This window comes from Helianthus annuus, chromosome 10 (genome assembly GCF_002127325.2).
Source record: "Helianthus annuus cultivar XRQ/B chromosome 10, HanXRQr2.0-SUNRISE, whole genome shotgun sequence".
Taxonomy (NCBI): domain Eukaryota; kingdom Viridiplantae; phylum Streptophyta; class Magnoliopsida; order Asterales; family Asteraceae; genus Helianthus; species Helianthus annuus.
In genome coordinates, this window is record NC_035442.2 from 153,668,084 (window position 1) to 153,691,765 (window position 23,682).

At 40.9% G+C, this 23,682-nt stretch overlaps 3 protein-coding genes across 6 annotated transcripts; 1 reads left to right on the forward strand and 2 right to left on the reverse strand.

Annotated features, from left to right (window-relative positions):
* Positions 1-12,313: 12,313 nt before the first annotated feature.
* Positions 12,314-14,485, reverse strand: LOC110886065 (fimbrin-5-like). 4 transcript variants are annotated; one of them, XR_002562579.2, is made up of 8 exons: positions 14,139-14,482; positions 13,908-13,967; positions 13,440-13,806; positions 13,298-13,352; positions 13,130-13,209; positions 12,904-13,058; positions 12,704-12,799; positions 12,314-12,613 (listed from the first exon to the last, which is right to left on the reverse strand). XR_002562579.2 is itself a non-coding variant. In XM_022133826.2 (7 exons), the coding sequence occupies exons 3-6, from the start codon at positions 13,466-13,468 to the stop codon at positions 12,719-12,721; spliced, it is 345 nt and encodes a 114-aa protein (XP_021989518.1). In that variant the 5' UTR covers positions 13,469-13,806; positions 13,908-13,967; positions 14,139-14,473; the 3' UTR covers positions 12,314-12,613; positions 12,704-12,718. The 4 variants fall into 4 exon arrangements, 1 of the variants encoding a protein (XP_021989518.1); XR_002562578.2 differs by having other exon boundaries at positions 13,130-13,352; positions 14,139-14,485; XM_022133826.2 differs by lacking the exon at positions 13,298-13,352 and having other exon boundaries at positions 14,139-14,473.
* Positions 14,486-16,311: 1,826 nt separating this feature from the next.
* Positions 16,312-18,023, reverse strand: LOC118482725 (zinc finger homeobox protein 3-like). Its single transcript, XM_035978360.1, has 5 exons — positions 17,994-18,023; positions 16,747-17,000; positions 16,651-16,683; positions 16,458-16,568; positions 16,312-16,381 (listed from the first exon to the last, which is right to left on the reverse strand). Exons 1-5 carry the CDS (start codon positions 18,021-18,023, stop codon positions 16,348-16,350), a joined length of 462 nt encoding a protein of 153 aa, XP_035834253.1. The 3' UTR covers positions 16,312-16,347.
* Positions 18,024-19,152: 1,129 nt separating this feature from the next.
* On the forward strand, positions 19,153-20,736 carry LOC110882909. The gene has a single exon (XM_022130799.1). It carries the CDS (start codon positions 19,153-19,155, stop codon positions 20,734-20,736), a length of 1,584 nt encoding a protein of 527 aa, XP_021986491.1.
* Positions 20,737-23,682: the final 2,946 nt, after the last annotated feature.

The window sequence follows — 23,682 nt, forward strand, 5'->3', positions numbered from 1 at the left end:
CGCATTAGTAAGAAACTTAAGCACTCGCCTGCATTATTAAGTTCTAAGCACACCGTCGAGATAGCTAATGGTAAGAACATCGAGGCCACGCACGTGATCCACGACTGCACCCTAGAATTGTCTGGCCATACGTTTAGTATCGATCTCTTCCCTGTCAAACTTGGAAGCTTCGACGTCGTCATTGGTATGGATTGGTTATCCAAACATCGCGCTGAGATCCTCTGTCAAGAGAAAGCAGTTCGTATACCTCGTCGTTCTGGTCAACCCCTCATCGTCAAAGGCAACAAAGGTGGAGAAGTCACAGGCATTATCTCGCTTCTAAAAGCCCAGAAGTGTTTGCAGAAAGGGCACACCGCTATCTTAGCACTTGTCACCCACGCCCACGATAAGGAAAAGAGGATTGAAGATTTTCCTGTAGTACGCGACTATCCCGAGGTATTTCCTGAGGAACTACCTGGACTCCCACCCCACCGTCAGGTCGAATTCCAAATCGAGCTAGCTCCTGGAGCAGCACCCATAGCTCGTGCACCGTACCGTCTAGCCCCTGCAGAACTGAAGGAACTCTCTACGCAACTACAAGAATTATTGGATAAAGGATTTATCCGTCCTAGTTCATCACCCTGGGGAGCCCCAGTGCTCTTTGTCAAGAAGAAGGACGGCACATTCCGAATGTGCATCGACTATCGTGAGTTGAACAAGGTTACCATCAAGAATCGTTACCCTCTCCCGCGCATCGACGACCTATTCGATCAGTTGCAAGGATCGAGCTACTATTCAAAGATTGACCTGCGATCAGGCTACCATCAGTTGAGGGTACGTGACGAAGACATCTCTAAGACTGCGTTCAGGACCCGTTATGGTCACTATGAATTTCTCGTCATGCCTTTTGGAATGACCAACGCACCTGCAGTGTTCATGGATCTTATGAACCGCGTATGTAAGCCTTACCTCGACAAATTCGTGATCGTGTTTATCGATGACATTCTGATTTATTCGAAAAGTCAAGAGGAGCATGAACAGCACCTACGCCTTATTCTCGAACTTCTTCGCAACGAGCAACTGTACGCCAAATTCTCTAAATGTGACTTCTGGCTTCGAGAAGTCCATTTCCTCGGCCATGTAGTTAATAAGAACGGAATTCATGTCGACCCAGCTAAGATCGAATCGATAAAGAACTGGCCTACGCCTAAGACTCCCACTGAAGTACGCCAATTCTTGGGTTTGGCGGGCTACTACCGCAGATTCATTCAGGGATTCTCAAAGATTGCACAACCTCTCACAACACTCACTCAGAAAGGCGTCGCCTACAAGTGGAATGCAGCGCAGGAATCTGCTTTTCAGAGGCTTAAGGATAACCTCTGTAGCGCTCCTATTCTCACGTTGCCTGACGGCACTGACGACTTTGTGGTTTACTGCGATGCGTCTATTCATGGACTCGGTTGCGTGTTAATGCAACGCGAGAAAGTTATTGCCTACGCCTCACGACAACTCAAGACGCATGAAAAGAACTACACGACGCACGACTTGGAACTAGGAGCAGTGGTTTTTGCTCTTAAGATATGGAGACATTACCTGTACGGTACCAAGTGCACCATTTACACCGATCACAGAAGTCTCGAGCATATCTTTAGGCAAAAGGAATTGAACATGAGACAACGTCGATGGGTCGAACTCATGAACGACTACGAATGCGCCATCAAATACCATCCGGGCAAAGCCAATGTCGTGGCAGACGCCCTCAGCCGAAAGGACACTATACCAAAGCGCGTGCGAGCACTGCAACTTACCATCCAGTCTAACCTCCCTACCCAGATTCGAAATGCTCAAGTTGAAGCATTGAAGCCGGAAAACATCAGGGCTGAGTCTCTGCGTGGATCGAGACAGCAAATGGAACAGAAAGAAGATGGTGCTTACTATGTGACAGGGCGTATCTGGGTTCCACTCTTTGGAGATTTACGCGAACTCGTGATGGACGAAGCCCACAAGTCCCGCTACTCAGTACATCCTGGTTCGGACAAGATGTACCATGATTTAAAGACTACCTACTGGTGGCCTGGTATGAAGGCCCACATAGCAACATACGTTAGCAAATGTTTGACTTGCGCGAGAGTCAAGACAGAATACCAGAAGCCAGCAGGTCTACTCCAACAACCAGAAATCCCGAAATGGAAATGGGAGCAAATTTCCATGGATTTTGTTACAGGGCTACCTAGATCTCAACGCGGAAATGATGCTATTTGGGTAATCGTAGATCGATTGACCAAGTCCGCGCACTTCCTGGCTATTAAGGAAACAGACAAGTTTTCTACCTTGGCAGAGATTTACTTAAAGGAAGTAGTTTCGAGGCACGGAGTGCCAACCTCAATTATTTCCGACCGAGACGCTCGTTTTACTTCGGAATTGTGGCAAGCTATGCACAAATGCTTTGGCTCACGTTTGGATATGAGCACTGCTTATCACCCGCAAACGGATGGACAGTCTGAACGTACCATCCAAACTCTAGAAGACATGCTTAGAGCGTGTGTGATCGACTTTGGCAAGAATTGGGAGAAGCATCTACCGTTAGTAGAGTTCTCATACAACAACAGCTACCACACTAGTATTCAGGTAGCACCTTTTGAGGCATTGTACGGTCGTAAATGCCGGTCACCTCTCTGCTGGGCGGAAATCGGTGATAGTCAAATCACGGGCCCAGAGATGGTGGTAGATACAACGGAAAAGATTGCCCAGATCAGACAACGCATGGCGGCAGCTCGTGACCGTCAGAAGAGTTACGCTGATAAGCGTAGGAAACCATTGGAATTCCAGGTCGGTGACCGGGTTCTACTTAAAGTCTCACCCTGGAAGGGTGTGGTTCGCTTTGGTAAACGGGGCAAGCTTAATCCGCGATATATCGGACCATTCGAAATTACCGAGAAGATCGGTAAGGTTGCTTATAGATTGAACCTGCCTGAAGAACTGAGTGCGGTACATAACGTTTTTCACATATCCAACCTGAAGAAGTGTTTGTCGGATGAAACACTTGTGATTCCTTTTAAGGAACTGACGATTGACGAACAGCTACACTTTACTGAGGAACCGATTGAGATCACTGATCGAGAGATCAAAATCCTCAAACGTAGCCAGATACCTCTTGTACGAGTTCGTTGGAACTCGCGACGTGGCCCAGAGTATACCTGGGAGCGGGAAGACCAGATGAAGCACAAGTATCCCCAGTTGTTCCCTAACGAAAACCTCAGCACTGAAGCTACGAACGAATTTCGGGACGAAATTCCAAACTAACGGGGGGATGATGTGACACCCCGTTGAAACGCTTTCACTTACACTAGCTTGACAGTGGCTGCCTTAACTTTCGGGACGAAAGTTCCTAAAACTTGGGGATAATGTGACACCTCGGATCTTTCCGGATAACCTTTCGATGTAACGAACGTGTACGTAATCGACTAACAGTAAAAATATATGAAAAACTATTTGTTATTATGTGTTATGTGCCGATTTACTTATGTGTATGTATATATATATAAGTGTTATATATATGTGAACCAAACCCGAGACCCGACTCGAGACCACGGTCTCGAGTGAACAGTGAAGCACTTGGGCCGGTTAAGGCCGTGTAGCCGAGAAACCCAACCCGGAAACCCCTAGCCCAACTCGGTGCACTATATAAACCCAACCCCACCTCCCTTAATCATTTTACACACTCTCTTCTCACACTCTCCTCTCATCTTCTTCACTAAACCCTAAAACCCTAAAATTCTAGCAACCAAAATCATCTCCCCATTCCTTCATATCTCTCGGATCAAGTGAGCTATCAACAAGGAAGATCGGACAAACCAAGAGACCACCCGAACACCCCTTTTCTCTCAACCCCGAGTAACCGGTTAGTGTTTTTATGTTCATGGTTATTGATGATTGCTATGGTTTTATGCTTGTTAATGTGATTAGAAGTTTTAGTATGAATATTAGGCTTGTATGTTCATATTTATGCTAAGGAAGGTGATGTTTTGTTGATCATCGTTTTGGGTTATCCAATATATATGTTAAGGGGTTGGTTAGAATCGCATGTTCTTAGGATTTGATTGTTAACAAGTATGATTTCTATGTTAGGATAGGTGTTATAATCCTTGTCAAGAAATGATACACGGTTTTATAAGCTTCCTGTTTGGATTCGGGTTTATTTATAGTTCATGATTTCTTGATTTAAATGCTTGAAGTTTTATTGAATGAATGAAGAACAGTTTGAATGTGTATAATAGTTTGAAAATGCTGATTTTGATCCATATTGGTGCACAAATCGACCAACAAACATGTTTTAGTGGCATAGTACAACATTTACATGAAAATGCAATTTCATTGGATAGTACAAGTCTGCAGGTTCTAGAAGTTTGCCATGCACGTTATCACAGTTGCGAGTCGCAACCTTTGGTTGCTACTCGAAAACACGCGTGACCAGTCGAAACCTCCCAGTTGCGAGTCGCAATCAGCACGCATCAGACCTGGTTGCGAGTCGCAACCAAACCTGCTAAGTCGCAATCTCCGGTTACGAGTCGTAACCAAAGCATGACGGACCGAGACCGCAGTTGCGAGTCGCAACCTCGGTTGCGAGTCGCAACCACCTTAGTTTCGACTGGGCTGTTTTATGTTATTGGGCCTTGACCGTTTGTCTTGTTGTTTTGAGCTTCAACTGTTGGGCCTACTGTTGACTGGACTTCACTTTGATCTGCTACTGCATGTGTATATGTTACTGTTTGTATTTCTGCCTGTAACTGTTTGTATACGTGCATGCTATACGTGTTTACTTGTACCCGACTTGACCCATATTTGGTAACCATGTTAGGACGTGGTGACCAACATACTTAACCAAGTAACGTATCATACCGAGCAACCCAAGGTGAGTTCACAACTTAAAAGCATGCGTCCCGGTGGTTTGGGACACGAGACTAAAACAACCCTATCCCCTTGTAAAGGGGATACCGTCTACATTCCTTCCCTAGTTATTGGGAAACAAACTTACTTTATCTTCCCTTGTATTGGGAAACCTTTCTAGTTAATTACTGTTTATACGGATTGCAACTAACGGCACTAAACGCAACTCTATCACTCAAGTCCCTACTACATAATACCGATTAGTCGCCGGTGCCAGGCGAACGGGTTATTAGTTGATAGCGCTATTTAGGTCTTACCAGCCTCACACCGTGCCATGGTATGGGATCGGTCGTGAACTAATGTACTCAGGCATCCGTCAATGATGATAGAACATTGACATCGGGGCATCCTGCGGAAACGCATTCGGTTACCTAGTGTTCGGTATTGGAAAACAGTTTAGTCGCTAACTTTTGGGGTAGCTCCCCATGGCATGTATAAACGGATAAATTAACTGGTGAAACGAGTTTTGGTAATTAAAACTGGACAACTAGTGAACTCACTCAGCATTATTGTTGACCCCCTTACTGCATGCTTTGCAGGTGGCCAGTGACTGGAGCAGCTGCTTGGGATGTGTAGTGGTCGTCGGCCCGTCTGTTGGGCATTTATCATGTCTACCTTTTGAACTTTGTTTAAAACTGTTTACTTATGCTTCCGCTACTTTAAACTCTGAACTTGATATTGCTAATCTCATGATTAGTAAGTATTACTTCGATATTAACCAATGCTTAGTATAATTGGTGGCTGGATCCTGGTCAGTCACGCCCTCGAAGCGGGTGTTATCCGCGGGTGGATTTTGGGGGTGTGACAATGTACGCTACAACAACCGTACGATCATCTCATTAAAAGCGCATGTTTAAACAATTAAATTAATCAAATTAAAATTAATAAAAGAAACCGCCAAGGTTAGAATCGTCCATAGAGAGAACAAAACCCCTGATTATCAGCACACAAAAACTCAAAATCATACCGTAAAACCCAAAATCAAAAGCATTCTCCTTCTCCAAAACATTACCTGCTACTCTCCATTGCGATTTCAACTACGATTCAGTGCTACTCTCCATTGCGATTTCAACTACGATTCCATGAATATTGAGAAAAGAAGCAAAGCAAACAACGACAGACCACAAGCGAAGAAGATGAATCCAGGTATCTATTTACATTTGCGATTTAAAGTGTAATATACAGGGGCTTTAAAATCAAATGCGGTTTTGTTTGTTTATTAACGTTTTAACTGAAACATATAGTTTTATAACATTACATATTGATAACAACTTCAATTTTGCTAGGGTTTATTACTGGTATATTTATTTATTAGGTTTTGCATTTTTTATGCAATTGTCTTAATGATACTGATGGATGTGCGATATCATATAGGGTTTTGTTGTGGTTTTAATGACATTTGCGATTTCATATGATAAAAAGCTAGTATGTCGAAGGTTTTTTCTTTTAGGTTAAATTAAATATGCGAATTGATATAAATGCAAATGCGATTTTATATCATATGTTAGTTGTATTGTTTATGATTTATAATGATTGATAGTTTAGGTAATGATTATGTAACAAATGCGAAATCATAACTCATAAATGAGAATTGATTAAAAAACACATGCGAATTGATATCTAATACATGCGAATTGATGACTTGTTGTGCATGATTAACTGATAAATGCGATTTTGTGAGTCTTTTTAACTATAGCATGCGATTTTGTAGAAATAGAATCTGATGAAGACTTTGAAGGACCAATATCAACTCTGATAAAAATTAAAAAGAATAGAAAGAGATTGGTGATTCAAGAAAGTTCAGAAGATGATGAATTTGTTAAGCACCCCCAAAAAAGAAAAAACATGAGAAGAAAGAAGATAAGAGGAAATCAAAGATACTCACAAAAAAACATTCAAAAAAGGGGCAACAACCTAAAACAGAACATAGAGAGTTTTTCAAATACAGCAATGAAGCAATACTGCTGAGATGCCAACCTAACTCATATATGGATACTGTTAGAAGATTTTCAAAAAAACAGATAGATGATGTTAGGGATATGGGGTTTGGAGCTATTCTTGATATCAACATCAACCATATTTCGACAAGATTGGCGTATTGGCTAGTGAGAAACTTTGATGAGAAGTTCGATAAGCTAAACGTAGGAAACCACCAAATAAAAATAACATCGAACACAGTTTATGAGGTATTTGGATTACCAAAAGGTCCAAAGAAGGTTGAAATAATAGCCGATAAGAGAAAAGTCAAAAAGCAAGACAAAATTGAAAAAAGTCAAGAACCGGGAAATGCGGTCCGGGATACATTCATCCGCCAGTGGGGACAAAACGCGAGACTTACCCATGGCTTAATAGCAAATAGAATGGAAAATCAAAGAGACGGAGGGAGTCTGTTTAAATTAAATTTCCTTGTATACTGGATGACTTTCTTTGCAGAAATTACAAAGGCAACACTTGCAAATGATAGATGTTTGCTCGGTGTAGAAGATGTTGAGGAAATAAAAAATCTAGATTGGTGCTCATATCTACTCGAAACCTTGCGCCGGACACGAGCGGACTGGAAGAACTATAAGATACAGTTCGTAGGACGCCTTTCTTACGGTATACATTACTACATTTAATAACTTATTTAAAAATACTAGTTTGTTCTTTTATATAATTAAATGATCTTGCGATTTATACAGCTTCTATACACGCATGAATACAACAAAAAGCTTAACATGTTCGAGAAAGCCGTGGAGATGCCAGTTATTCGTTATATAACATCTTCAGAGATTGATAAAGTCGAAGAACATATTTCGGATAACGGACCTCTATGGATATCAAGTGAGAGTGAAGAAGAAGAAGAAAGTGAAGAAGAAAATGAAGAAGAAAATGAAGAAAAGAATGAAGAAGAAGAAGAGGGTCCTCCGGAGGATGATTATACACTACGACCACCGGTTGACACGACGATAAGCTACAAAAGAAGGACTGTGCGCGCAGTACAAAACGAAGAAACCGGGGCAGAGCCAAAAGATAACGAGAACATTGATGATTTCATGGATTTCAGTTTTGAAATCAATGAAATGTCTCAGATGAACATTGACTTTGAAGTTGGAACGCAGACGCAAAAAATGATGGATTATTGCAACACTCCTACTCAACTTTCACCGTCGGTATTCTATGACACAGCCCACGAACAACAACTAGAGGCTTCGAGAGCAAACAAAAAGGTAAGTGTAAAAAAATATTAATTTAACTTATTTAACTTAATCAATTATATTTAACTTCTATATGGATATTACAGAATCTGTTGAAAAAGATGAAAGCAAATGTCAAAAAATACCTTAAAATGGTTCGAGATGTTCAAGAGATGAACAACTTAGTGTCAGAGGCAAAAACTAAGTGTTTTTGGGATGTTGAGGTTATGAATGCTTGTAAGGAGAGGGATCAAACGCTTCAGAATAATCCCATTTGTCTGCCACCTGAACCGGTTCAAGAGCATGAACCTGCAGCCTCTCCTGTTCATCAAGAACCTGAAAACCCAGCTTCTGAGGTTCATCATGAAGTTGCTACAAACAAAGAAGGTAGAGAGGATGAAGAAGCACAAAAAGTAATATCCAGTGTTTTGGTACAATTGGCATCAGAAGGTAACACATGCGAACTCAATATTAACACATGTGATATAATGTAAAAATTCACTAAAAATTATGCATTTGCGAAACCTATGAAAAACACATGCGATACTATCAAAAACATTTCAGATTTGATTTCGCACACGATGTCATGTATACTCCTGCGATTTTGATTCTGCTGTATTAAATAAAATAATTTGAATCTATAGGTACACTGCAACCAGATGATGGAGGAGTCACAGACACCCTTATTGCAAAAATTCAAACAGTGGAACCGGGTGTATATGCTTACCAAACAACTGCCAATGGTAATAAAAACCCTTTACTTTATGAGAAAAATTAAACATCATAAATTATTGTATATCTTAAATTACTCTGGCATGCAGAAACTGGTGAAAATGAAACTGTTGTCGAAGAGACAGTGAACTTGGCAGAATCTACACAAAAGGTCCAGGAAGAAGTGCCGGAAAAAGACCCCCAACAACTCGATACGAACGTTGAAGTTGAAAAGGAAATGGAACATGAATGCCCTCAGGTAACTGCTGAAGAATTGCATTCAGTTGAGTTGGTTTTGAGCATAGGACCAACATTGGAAGAAGATAAAGGAAAAAAACAAACTAGGGGGAGAAAAACCACAAAGCCAAAGCAAGTTCCAAAACAAGTTATACCAAAAGGGTTAAACGAACTGCTTTATAAAACAATAGAACAAGCAAAAATAAGAGGTGAAAAAAGATGTGCAGATCTTGGAGACAAATTTTGTTCACCTTACTGCAATAGAGTGGTGAACATGCATGAAGCACTCTTGACCCAAGAATTGAGTGTGATCCGCTTCACATTTGCTACCTTTGCAGGCTTGCAGTAAGTAGAAAAACATATATCAACAAACAAACATATAATAAAAATATACACAAAACAAAAACTAATTATTTATTTTATGACTGGCAGAGAAGAGTTTTACCGATCCAAAACTGAGGTTGCAACATTCAAAGCTGTGTTTGAAAGCTTTTTCAGGGAACAATACGTAGCATCGAGCGGAATAGATGCATTTGTAGATATTCTAAACCTTGAAGAGAAGAAAAGGGATAGAAAATCATCACCACACAGATTCTTCTTGTATTCCACAATGATGGTATGTTTTCATATACATTTTGTCATTTGAAATTTTAAAACATAAATGCATAATAAATGATTTCGCAAACTAGTTATATCTAAATCGCATGTTTTATGGCAGAATTTTGCTTTTGAAACATTTTCATACTGTTTGTAAAATATCGCATGTGTTGTATATACTATTCGCATGTGAAAAAATCAAATGTTTGCCTTTCTACTACTGTTGTAATTTCGCATTTGGTACATACACTATTCGCATTTGGTACATTGTTTGCATGGATTTGACTCTGGTTACATAACATACAGCCGAGTATCTGTTACGACGAGGAGAAATACACAGACAACCACCGACTCAAAATATTTGCCTCGAATTTTGAAGACATGTTAAATAGATATGAGGTAAAAAAACTTGAATCGGTTGACCTGGTGTTTATTCCGCTACTTCAAGGTGACCACTTCTATGTCTTGTGCTTCAACTTAAAAACCGGGCAAAATTGACCTGATTGACAATTCAGTTGCAAAACAAGAGTTTAAGGAAAGATACAAGGGGCTTCCAGACACACTGGTAATACAAAACCCTATACTTATACATGTTATATTTTATGTAAAAGCTACTAACACAATGTTACAATGTTACAGAGAAGGGTATTGGTTTTATACCTACAAAATGCTTTAAAACCAACACCGGCTATAGAAGAACTTGCAACCTCAGTGATAGAAAGAAAGGAAATGGTTTGGAGGACGAAGAATAACGGCGTAGACTGTGGAGTGTTTACGATGCGTCACATGGAAACGTACAAGGGAGACCAAAAACCATGGGTGACAGGATTTGTGAATGAAGATGAAGTAAACAACAGACAGAAAGCACAACTTCATCTCCTAAGGACAAGATATCTCAGCAAAATCATTCTATCAGAACACAACATGCATCGTCTAAAAATAATTAAAATGGCCAATGCTTTCGACAAAAGGCCAGACAAAGAGAGGTATATGAAAGATCTGGATAAGATAATCCCAGAAAGGATGAAAACATATTTTGACAGGGACAACTAAACTTCATTTGATGATGTTCTTATGTTACATATTTCAACTGTTTCAATTGTTTCAACTGCTTTAGTTCTCTTATTAATTTCGCATATATTGGTGTTTCTTAACTGGAAATTGTGTTCTTATTTCGCATGTGTTTTGTATGAAAATCGCATGTTTCACATTGAATTCTTAAAATTTGCGAACTACAATTCCATTACATGACAAAACATGCTAATTTATTGGAACATACACCAAAAAAAAAAAAAAACAGTTCATTCAAAAGATGAAAGAAACTCTATTTTCATCTTCATTGAGCATCTTAATACAGTTATTGCACCAGCCAACTCTTTCAACTGTTTCTCATCCCTCTCACCCAAATCCACCATAAACATAACTGCAATTTCTTTAACACTACTCACTTGCATCTGGGATAACAAGTTCAGAATTTCTTGTCTTCTCTTCATGTTTTCTGTTACACGAGAAATGTTGGCTTCCAACATCTCTTGACAAGTTTGATCCTCTTGAATCTGTTGCTGAATCCTTTTCCTTAAAACCTGCTTGATACTTAGTTCAGAAGAAGAAGAAGAGGATGTTGGTAGATCTGCCATTTTTTAATTAGATGTTTGCAATGGTAATGAAAACATAGAATATATAATAAAAAAAATTATTGATATGAATTATTGAAATCAATTATTGAACTGAATTATTTGATTTCAATAATTGAAACACACTGTGCAAAAATAAAAATAATTACTCATAAAGATTGGGAAATCAAAAGCTACAATTGATAAAAATCTTTAAGGTTTGCGAAATCTCGAATTAAACTTGCGGAATTATATATCAAACTTCATTGTGTGCGAAATGACTATATTTAAACATGCGAATTTATGCAACAGATCCATTCCTTTACTAGTTGGATTATTTTAACACATCACATGCGATATATAAAAAGACACATGCGATATAGTATCGGGCGAGTGCATAGCCATCGATCTCGAGTGATCCCAGTCTATGATCTAGAGTCCCTAAGAAATTACTGTAAGATGTGAATGATGCTTTTCTTTTGACTTTCCCTAAGATGAAGCTAGAGTCGTCAAAGTCCATAGTCGACAAAGAAAGAATGATTTAGTTCCGATTCCCTGTCTTCATCTTTTCTAGAAAAAGGTTTCCATTACCCAACTATTATAGGATTGCTTCTCCGAAGGACAATTGAAAGAAATAAACAATATGTTTTACCAACACAAAGTATGTGTGGGAAAAAGCATATAGTGTGTTGGTAGTTGTCTTTACCTACACATAAATTAAGTGTAATGATGTGTAGACTCGTGACTGTGGATATAGGCCATTACCCACACATAAGTTATGTGTAGGTATAGAGCAAGCTATACCTACACATATATGTGTGGCTAAAAGGCATTTATATGTGTGATTAAAAGTACAACAATTTGTTTAGAAAGCATTTGACGTAGCAGGTGATGTGGCATCTGACGTGGCAAGTGACATGGCATCCGACGTGGCAGATGACGTGGCATGAATATATGTGTAGGTAAAAGTAATATTATATGTAGGTAAAAGTAATATTATGTGTAGGTAAATGTTGAAGATGTGTCGGTATTGATCTTAACATGTGTTGCAACAAATGTAAACTAAAAGGCACTAAAATCATACATAATGTCACAAACGTCACCATTGATTAATACATGAAACAAAGTGCCAATTTGATTAATACATGAAACAAATGTAAACTACAAGCCAGTAAAATCATAAATAATCAAAAGGCTTGTCAACTTAACAAGAGAATCAAGAGTTGGATCTTGACCATTGTCAACCGGCAAGCACACCTGCACCAGCCATAGCTCTCAGGTGAGCACCTCCAGCCTTGAACAATGATTTGACACCCTCCTTTTTCACGATTTGGTTGAACTTCTTATCCTCCTCTGCAATTTCGACAAAAAAGAAAAAAAACGTTACTTTCTTAAACTCGAATGCTTAACAACTTGTAATAATGATACAAATTTGAATATTACCACTCTCGCCTTTGGTCACAAGACCCCAGTTGACAACCCTCTTTTTATCGCGCTAAGAAGCTCAAGGAAGAAAACACCATCCGACAGGCGTTTATCCTAAATAATTAACAAAAAATTATAAAGCAGATACAGAATTTAAGGTAATAACTTCAGAAGACACAATTAGAGATAATCAGAAAAAGTCAACCTTTGACTATTACCTTGAAGCTATCCATTTGTCTTTTCCCTGACTGTTTGACTTTCATGTTGGCGCATTGTAGAATATCAGCATCAGTTATCTCTTTGCCTCGACCATGAGTTCTTAAGTTTTTGAGAAGTTGAAGCATGCTAAATCTCATCAATTGCCATAAAAAAGCTGGGAGCAAATGCAATTTATTAATAACTTTCTTCATTATTCAGAACATATAATCATGTTTAATAACAAACCTATTATGAGTTTCTTGTTTCCTGAAACAATATCATCTCCAACAACATTTGCAAGTGAGAAGTTTAATTCCTTCCCAATCCTGAAATAATAACAATACCGGTACTGAAAACGCCAAAAGTAGGTACTAAATCGGTACCAAAATTTTTTCAGTGCGGGAAATTCAGTACCGGTACCGGTTCGGTATTGGTACCACGTCCCAAATGCTCATGGTGATTCCTAGTTCTTTTTGAGAATTTTATAGTTAATATAAGTTGAAAAAAAAGCATGGTCGAACATAATGAGACAATTGGATTAAGACAGAAAACAAACCTTTTTTCGTCAACTGCAACAGTCAGCATCTATGCCTTTTCCTTTTATCATGTAGTCATCGGCTTCACCGTTACCTGCGATCTCTCAAAGTTTTCTATTGCCTTTACCATCCAGCCCATATCTTTGTAATATCACCAATTTCCTTTGGTTTCAAGGAATCAAGCTATAAGATTTGGAGCAAAAGCTTATTGATTCAAGGAATCAAACTACTAACACCCACAATTTTTTGGCTTGTCGTCTGCAAGATGAGTATGTTAAGATATGTTATGAGGTTAATTGATGAGTGGAACTTACTTTAGATGTCTTGAAAAGGCATCATAGAAGTCATGTTCAGATTCTGATTGTTCACATTCAGTAATTTGGATATCTGTTGGTCATAGAACAAGAATTAGTTTGGGCCATATAGAAAATTTGTACCAAATTATATATTTAAAACATTAAACAGTTAGATGGAGATTGCATACACACCTTCCTACAACGTCAGGCAAGAACCATTGATTCAGGGATTGCAGTATACTTCTTCCGGTGCTACAGGGCAAGGGGTTTTATAAATACTCAGATCCGAAAAATAAAATAAGACAAACAACAAATATCATACTACAATCTGTCTACAAGCACAATCTAATCTACTACATTCAGATCGGAAACAGTTAGCATCAAATCATCATAAAACCTAAAAATTCAAATCCAAACGCTTACTTAAGAATCTGCAGATCCGAAACCACAGCTGACTCAGCTAAAACAGTCTCACGTTCTCCTTGACCACTGAAAACCCCATCGGGATGACCCAAAATCATGTAGGCGCATAGCACTACTCTGACTTGGTACTTGATGTCGGAGTCTGCGAGGGAACTATGCCGGATTCCAATCATAAAGCTTAAATGAGACCCGACCAGTTGGGGGAAAACACTAATCGAAGCCAAGGTTTAAAAGTATGGAATCGTGCCTCGAGGCGTTTTACACTTTTACCTTCACCTCACGAGGCGTACGCCTCGGTTCTCGAGGTGTTTTCCCTTCGCCTCACGAGGCGTACGCCTCGAGATGAACCTAAGCGTAAGCCTGAGGTGCAATTAAAAAATAAATATAAAAATTATATATCTTACAAAAATAAAATACTAACCAATTTCTTCAAAAAAAGACGCATAAAAAGACTTGAAATGCATGAAATTGACACAAAAAGTCAAAAACAAACATCAAAACTTCCTGGGGCAGCTTTTTTTAGTGCCTCACCCTTATGAGACGCACGTACAGAAAAAACCCCTGAGGCCACCTTAGACTCGTTTTTTGGGCATTTCGCCTTGAGGCGCGCCTCGACCTTTTGTTAAACAATGAGCGAGAAAGAAAAAACTAATGGATGCGTAACAAAAAACAAACTCATAACTACTTCAAAAATATCAATCATTCTACAATAAACCTAAAATCAAATTATATTAAAAGATGAATATATCATAAAACCATATACTAACCCTCACAGCATTCCATCCAGCTTATTAGTTGAGATTTTCTAGCTATGGAATTGTATTCCTAATCATAGTTAACAGAGACCAAGAGCCTATTAATAAAAGAGTAGTCAATATTAAACATATGTTTGAGATGAAATTTCAGAATATTTCTGTATAAGTTTTTGGTGAGCAACTAAAAGTGTGATTTTTTTGTTAAGATAAAACAGAATCGGAATTGTTCAAAACATTAAAAGTGGGATTAATCAAGGTTACACAGATAACTTTCAATGGTTCATTATTTTAATTTAAAAAAAAATATATATGATTAATCAGTTGCATTTTCTTTAATTGTAATATGAATTATGTATTCCATCTCAAATAAACGCATTTATTAAAATCTTATTACAAATCAAAAAAACAATCCCTAAAGCAAATATAAAACGTAAAAAAAAAATCTAAACATTACCATGGTATTGCAGTGCACAGCATAATACCACCATTATGATTATTTGAACATTAATAACACAGGTAAGTCCATGGGGTATGGTGGGGCGGGGGTTTGGGGCAGGGGTTGACACGTGGAGTTCGAGCCCCCTCGCTGGTGAGTGATGTGTCCATGGGGTATGGCGGGGCGTGGCTAGCCTGGCGTGGCTTGGCCAGGTGTATTAAAATAAAATAAAAAATCTAATAAGAGCCTATGCCCTAGCCAACAAGCCAATAAGAGCCGGCCACATAGGATCGCTAGCATGCCCCACGCCCGGCCTTAAACTCCCGCCCAAGGGGCCACGCCCAAACCCAAGCCCACCCGGAGTAGTGACTTGGGCGTTTCTCTCCAACCCACGCCCCAACCTCGCTCCATACCCCATAGTCTAATGAAACAATATTGAGAATGAAACAGTTGAAAAAAGGTTAAAGTGACATACTGGGCCATATTGTTGCCTGTGCTAAGTGGAAGGGAGAGAATGAAAATCAGCACCGAGAACCGTGATCACATTGTTTAGTGAAAGTGAGTAAAACCACACAAACAAAAATATCAACACTTATTCAGAGTAAACTGTATCAATTATATAATATCAATATAACCATTCACAGTCTTACCAATGCCATCCTCAGAGCATTCTCATCCAAACCATCAAAATATGTGAGGGGTAGTTTTTATATTATAAAGGGTATAAAAATGGTTGTGAGTGAAGGAGAGAGAAAATGTTACTGTTCATCTGTATATTTAGGGGGACACTGTTCACCCAGTATAATTTTTTTAATATATATTGAAAGTGGTTGTGAGTGAAGGAGAGAGAAAAATGTAATGATAATATTATTTAATTGAAAAGGAGAGATAAAAAGTATTTGTTTTTAGTGAAAATATATTGATATAGGAGTTGTTTTTTAGTGAAATGTATGTATAATTTGATGGATTGGATGACAATGCTCTCAGCAGCACTCTGTGTACAACCAATAGCATCCCATCAATCAACTCTAACCATAAGACTCCACCAAAATCTGATAGCATAGATCACAATTTCAGGAAAATACAATGATTACCAAAATATATAGAATTAAGTAGTGTAGCCTTCACATTTTGTTTCGCAGGTAACTGCTTTTGCAAAGTAGATCGCCTTGTTGACGGATTGTTACCTCTACCAGATGAACCAACAAACAAACAAAGCTAACAAGTCCATGCCTTTCCCTATCAATTAAAAGACTGAAAAATCAATAGCGGTTCAAATATGTTTAGCGTATGAGTGAATGTAAAAACCTAATAAGCTTACAGTGATAACATTTCCAACCTGTTCAGCATAGATCTGCACAAGTATCAAGTTCATTAACACTTGTAACTCAAAAATAAGGAGCAAAAATGAAATTACCTTAAAGGCAGTATCAAAGCCAAAACTTGTAAAACCTTCTTTGAAACAAGCAGTACGGTAAGTTTGATGAGACTCAAGGGTAGGGCCGTATTTGAGATAAGCAGATGACTATCTTCACCAGTATGAGAAGTCCGGTACCACTGCCGTTGCACCACCGCCGGTGACGGAGGAGAAGAAAGCTGAAGAGGTGGCGCCGCCGGTGGAGGAGAAGAAGGCGGAGGCTCCGGCGCCGGTGGAGGAGAAAAAGAAGGAATCTGGAAGTGGGTTTGGAGCTTCGGATGCTTTTACGGCTGAGTTAACTTAACTAGGGATAAGAAAAGAAAGTAAAAGTGAGAAAGGAAAAGACGAAAAAGGAAAAAAAATATGTCTTTCCCCTCGTTTCCTTCCAAATCGGAAGGATAAAAAACTAAAGAATTTAGCCTTCTTTTCCTTTCATTTCCTTCCTTAATGAAACTCGGGAACATGATATGTTTTATTTTCCTTTCTTTTCCTTCTTTAGATGAAACTCTTCTGTTTGGTATGGGGTAATGGAATGGACGGGGGAATGGAATGGATGAGGTAATGGAATTGATCATTGCCATTCCATGTCTTGTTTGGTTACCATGTGAGAATGGAATGAACCATTACTTTTTGTTGTTTGGTATGCGAGAAAAGACGAATGAATAAAATCAGATGGCGGTGGTCAATGATGGGCGGCGATGGTGGGTGGTGATAGGTGGCAGTTGTAGTTGCGGCGGCGGTGGTGGGTGGAGACGGCTGCGATTGGAGACGGCGACGGGTGGTGACAGCGGTGGTGGTGGGTGACGGCGAAGGTAGGTGGCGGCGGTGGTAGCGGTGGAGACGGTGGTGGCAGGTGGTAGTGGTGGTGGCGGTGGGTGGTGGCGGTTGATAGCGATGGCGGAGGTGGGTGGCGACGGCGACGGTGATCGGAGGTGGCAGCGGCAATGATCGAAGGTGGGTGGTGGCGGTGATCGGAGGGGGAAACGGCGCCGGTGGATGGCGGCGGTGGCGGTGGCGGGTGACGGCGGTGGCGGGTGGCGGCGAAGGTGGGTGACGGCGGCGGTTGACAGTGGTGATGGGTGGTGGCAACGGTAGTATGTTGTGGTGTTGTTAATGAAGGGTGAATAGGGAATGGAATGGAAAAAAAACAAGGGGGAGGTATGGAATGATTTTGAGGGAATGGAATGCATTTTGGAATGGGCGATTCCATTCCATCAACCAACCAAACACCCTTTTCTTCATTCCACCTCAATGGTCCATTCCATTCCACCTCTCATTCCTGCATTCCAAACGCTACCTGGAACATAAAATATTTTTACTTTCTTTTTGTTTCTTTTCCTTTCCTTCCATCAGTAAACTCTGGAACACAGTGTGCCGGAAGTTTCTTTAAGATCTGGATGGTTGACAGATCTTTGAGGGATAGAGAGAACGAAAATGAAAAGGGCTCCTGAAGGGGTAAGGTCCCAAAAATCCCACAAAAAAGATATGGGACCATACCACCAAACCGACCTTTCAACCTTTCTAACCTTGCGCGGCCGCGCATTGGTCTTGCAGAAGGAAGAAAGAAACCGACGAACAATAGTCGCACGCCCAAAGGGAAAACTGAACCCTTGCGCCGCCTTCCATTTAAAAGGGTCAAAACTCTGAGACCGAAATGTCCACCCAAATATCCAGACTTGGATATTATTTTACCCAGACTGGGATTTGTTCAGCTGTGTACACACTAAGAGGTGTCACACCAGATTACAGCAGTAATCTTCTAGAAGAAATACAATCGTGCACCACCCAGACGGTTATAACCGTCTGGACACGTGTCATCATCACAAACATTCCTGAAATCACAACGATAGCATGTAATTGGAGAATGATCTCCACTCAAACCACTTTCCACGTGGCAATTCCCCAACCGTAGATCAAGTCGTGATCCGTGTGCACTTACGTCGGATCAAAGCAACTTAACGAAGAGTAAAAAGACGTAACGGAAGGAAAGATAACCGCTACGGTGTTAGCATCTTCCGTTATCTTTTCAATAACAGATTTTCCCTCCTAAACTCTCGGCTTTAAATAGGAGAATCCTTCAGGTAAAAATTCAGATCCAATCTCACTACTCACTTACCTTTACCTTCTCCACACAAATACTTATTCTCACACCGGAGTCGGGTCAAGGAGAGAACCCTTTTCTCCCCTTGACGAGGCTAACGGTGCTCTGTTTTGCAGAATCACCGGAGAAGGAGCTCGGCAATCACTGAACCAATAGAGAGAGAACTAACCTTTTATGCGGATTCAAACCCCCTAGATATCTCGGTTCCAACCATTTATCTAATGTTTCTTCATTGGCGCCCACCGTTTTCTCAGTTTTTCTAGTTTCGTTTCGGTTCAGTTCATCTCATTTTTCTGTTTTTCCATATGGCAGAAAATTCATCTTCTCACCGACGATCCGGTCCTCGACCAAATGTCGGAAACAATTTACCAGTAGAAGGGATGGTGGAAGAGGCCTCAGACGATAATGAGGTTCAATCTAATGGAGCAAATAACCCTGTTACTCCAGGGATATTTCCCATAAATCCCGCCCAATCAATTCTACCACCGGGGGAAACTCCGATATCATGGTATGTCCGGTCACAAGGAGCATTAAATGCAGTGTATACACAATTGTGTGCTCAAACCGCTCCCGTAACACAATCACGAAGGCCGGGATCTAGAGCTCATGCTTCTCAACGAGAAGAATCGACGAATGATGGAACGAACAGCTATCAGAGACAACACCATGAGTCACAGCCTCGTCAAAGGCAATCAGTTCATGATAGGTTGGGCTCTCCTTGGGATGCCCACACCGATGAATCTGACCAAACGTATCGTTTGAGCGCAAACACCAGCGTATTCAACAGGCTGCACCCAAACTCTAACAAATCCAGGCCTCGAGCGGTGTACAACCCTGAGGCAGAACATAATTACGACCTAGTTTACCGCCCTGCAGAAGCAGCGGAAAACTCGAAGTTTATACTGGAAATAGCTCTGGCTCTGTTAGAAAGGGCAAAATTACCATCTAACGTCGGCAAATTCAATGGGTTAACTGATCCCGACGATCATTTGAGGGTCTTCACCAGCGCAGGATTGGTCGGCGGTTGGACTCTTCCACTTTGGTGTCATTTGTTTGTTCAAACATTAACGGGGCCAGCGCGAATCTGGTTTGATAATCTACCAACGGGGCAAATCGAGTCATGGAAAGACCTGCGCCAAAAATTCTTAACACACTTCAGCCAGCAAAGGCGCTCCATGCGGGATACGTCTGATGTCATGAACATATGGCGTCGAGATGATGAGAATTTGGAAGATTTTATAACCAGGTATAATAAGGAAGTATTGGAGATCGGTGGTGTCCACGAACAGCTAATCCGCGCTCAGTTTAAGTACGCGGTTAGATGTGACGATATGGTCAAAGTGCTGTCCGGAACAGAAGGCCTCCCCAAGAGTTGGGAAAAGATAATGGCGGCGGCCAAGGTTTACGCACAAACAGAGAAAAACCTTACTACAAACAGACCACCACCACCACACAGCAGGCCCACAGATTTAAGTGCAATGGGCGAACGAAGATTCAAGAAATCATGGCGCGAGTCATCTGGAAGCCGCTCCTCTGAAGATGCTCGCGCAACAATTAACAAACTCTCTGCTCAGAGAGATAACAAGCATGAAAACAGGGAGAGGCAGTGGACCCCACTGACAAAGACCCCAGCGGAAGTCCTGAGTACCGAGGATTATCAGTTTAAACCGCCAATCCCGATGAAGAGTAAACGTGGTCAGGACCTAGCGCAGTATTGCGAATATCATAAGGATACGGGACACACCACAAACAATTGCATTTCCTTACGCACCGAGATAGAGAAAGCCCTCAAAAATGGGGAGTTTACGCATCTACTCCAGAATATGCGCAAGGAGATAAAGCAAATCACCCGGGGAGAAGAAACCTCCAACAAACGGGCCAAGACCTAAGAGACTCTGCAGAAATCCCCGCAGGAAAAAACGTCAAAGATGGCAAAACTAAGTTAAGTTCCATCTAATTATTAAGACTTTGTAATGCCTCTGCGCGTTATCCATGAATAAAAATTACAAAGTTTCTATCATTTGTATTTACAAAATGCATGCAATTTCTTTTTAGTAAGCTCGAAAACATTATGGTAGTATAAAATAAGCTCCATTCGCGGTCGGTGATTACTTCACAAACGACCATAAACTCCACGCATGAGCTTCATACCAACTTCATTCGCCTTACTTAAGTAAAAGCAATTGTACTCATGCAAAAAATTGTAAAGGCATTCAAACAAATAGAAACATATTACTTTCAGCGTACAAATACGCCCTAACAAGATTCAAACACGGCAGTGTTTCGAATTTTTACGCAAACAGCGCAACAAAACAAGGATATACATCCCATACAAAGAAAAGGGGGGAAAACACAAATTGTTCAGAAACAAATTTCACCCTACTCTAAAATTTCTTCCTCATCAGGAAAGATTTCTTTAAGATGCGTTACCGGATCGTCCGACTGCAGCGCTACATCTATCAATTCCATAACTGGGAGTTGTAAGTTATTAAACTCCGCCTTCATAGAAGCAAGCGCGGCCGCAGTATCCACACCAAAAGTAGCAGACTTGCTGTCATCCCAAGTAACCTTCAGCGCACTCGTTACATGATGCGAGCATTCTGCATAACCTTGCGCATAACCATCCCGCCGTGCAGCAACCACTAAATCCACAACAGTCTTATCCAGCTCTTTAGAGTTTAACACAGATTCAGCAACCTATGAAACCAATCAGTAGCAGTTAACACAAAAGAAAAGAGAGAAAAAAGTCAACGCAAGCGCATATATAAGGTAGGAGCTTACACAGGCAATCCCACGATCCTTCAACCAGGTCATGTCATTCCTTAAGGGCTCAAGCTCGCTCTCTGCTGAAACCCGCGCCGTCTCTGAATTTTCCAGTTTTTCTTCGGTCGCAGTCAAACGGCGGGAAGACTCAGCATGTTCAGAACGCGCAAGCTCCAGGTCCTTTTTCAGTTGTTCCTGGTCAGAAACCAAAGCAGTAAGTTCCTCTAGTTCCTTATCCCTAATGGCAAGAGTGCTTAAAGCTTGTACCTCCCGTTGCTCGCTACGTTCCCTATGAGCACGAGCTTCTGCCAACAAAGCTTCCAAGTCAGCTTTCTCTTTCTGCAAACTCTCAACCTTCGCATCTTGGTTCTTCAGCTTTCAACATCAGCTTTGAGGTTATTTATAATAATACGGAGATTTGCCTTCTCTGCATTATCCTTTTCACAAATCTTCCTCCAGTTTTTTCGCTCCTCAGAAAGAAGAGCAGCTTCAGCTTCAGCCTTTCTTTTCCAACCAGCAACAGACCACTCCTCAGTCTTCCGCTCAGCCTCAAACTTGGCTTGATCATCTTTTAGTTTCGCCATCAATTGGGCCAGACGTCTCTCATCATTGGAGAATTTTTCTGAGCCGCCGCAAAAGATTTCTGCTCCTTATGCATATTATACCACTCCCGAACAATACGATGGGTGGTAGAAACATGAGAGGCGGTCTCAGCAACGTAAGACTGATAGGCTTGATCGCAAGATCGGCTTTCTTGAAACTTGACCTCCCCGGGCGGAATTATCCCCTGCAGTCAATCTTGGCACACATGCCACCCGCAAAATTATCTCCTTTCTTCAAATTCCAGACAGGAGCATGAGGATCAGCAGCATCCTTCTCCGAATAGCTCCGATAATAATAATCTCCCAAAGTTTCCTCTGGACGGATAGGAGATTGCTTACTAACACCGGCTGATGAGTCTTGTTCTTCAACTGTTGTCTTCTCAATATGCTCCGGTGTAGTATTTGAAGGAGCAGGAGTAGGAATTTTTTCGGTTGAACCTCTCCCTTGGTCTTGAGTAACCACCACAGGAGCCGAAGGATTCTCCGCATCATCCACCTTGCCTAGGCCAGCATCAGCAGGCCTCTCAATTTCAACAGGCTTCTCCGCATCGTCATCAGCACCTTCTGCAGCGTTTGATTGAACAGTTGCAGAAGCATGCGGAGGAGTAGGAGGAAGTTCTTCATGTGTCACAGCTTGAACATCGATGGGGGTTGGAGCAACAGGAGTTACTGAAAGAATAAGAATCCATAAAAATCTAACCCGTAAAAAGGAAACAAGAGAAGATGCTGCTTACCAGGAACAGATTCCGTAACAAAAGCATCAAGATTCCCCCTTCGGGTAATCTTCTTTCTTTGAATCTTCTTAGGAGGCTGACCCTCCGCTCCAGTATCAGATTGTTTTCTTTTGCTCGCTCCTCTTTGCACCAAATGCTCAGGACTAGATTCCAAGTCAATCGGATCATCTGGGTTGGATGGAGGAATATCAGCAGCGTCTTTCGGTTCCGATTTCGGTCGTCGAATAGTAACTGCAGGCGTAAGACCCTCCAAAGTATCAGAAACCACCACATAATCACACTTGTCAGAAGAACGGCGCATACCTTTCTTCTCAACATTTTTAACTTTAAAAGATTGAGTCTTTCCCGCATCACCTTTCTTGGGCGCAACGTTACTAACCGTAGCGCGTCTTTTCCTATCAGGGCCTACGCCCAAATTCGACAACTCACCTACAAAGCGCAAAAGAACAATTAAAGCGCGAGTAAAAAGTTAAGACGGACAGTATACACAATCTTACCTGCGCCAGCAGCAGGAGGATCAGACAAATCCGCGTCCCGCGGAAAGGAAAAATTCCTTGCAATACGATCATACCAAAATTCTTCATCAGGATTTTTCTTAATGGTACCCATTCTCCCCCCTTCTCTTTTGTAGGCAACAACATACAGTGAAACAACTGCAAGAGAAAGGAGATAGACTCAAAAAAAAGAAGAGAAAAGAAAAAACCATACCATGGCCCCCCTCTTTGTATACAGGTTT

Bases quoted from the DNA above. Each gene is read 5' to 3' on its own strand.
- LOC118482725 (XM_035978360.1), bottom strand. From the start codon at position 18,023: ATGAGAGGTGGAATGGAATGGACCATTGAG. The intron at 17,001-17,993 runs GTGGAATGAAGA...ACCCACTTCCAG, and splicing joins GAATGGAATGGACCATTGAG to ATTCCTTCTTTTTCTCCTCC. The intron at 16,569-16,650 runs GTAAGCTTATTA...TTTAATTGATAG, and splicing joins AGGTTGGAAATGTTATCACT to GGAAAGGCATGGACTTGTTA.
- LOC110882909 (XM_022130799.1), top strand. From the start codon at position 19,153: ATGGCAGAAAATTCATCTTCTCACCGACGATCCGGTCCTCGACCAAAT.
- LOC110886065 (XM_022133826.2), bottom strand. From the start codon at position 13,468: ATGCTGACTGTTGCAGTTGACGAAAAAAG. The intron at 13,059-13,129 runs GTTTGTTATTAA...ATTTGCTCCCAG, and splicing joins AAACAAGAAACTCATAATAG to CTTTTTTATGGCAATTGATG. The intron at 12,800-12,903 runs GTAATAGTCAAA...TTAATTATTTAG, and splicing joins GACAAATGGATAGCTTCAAG to GATAAACGCCTGTCGGATGG.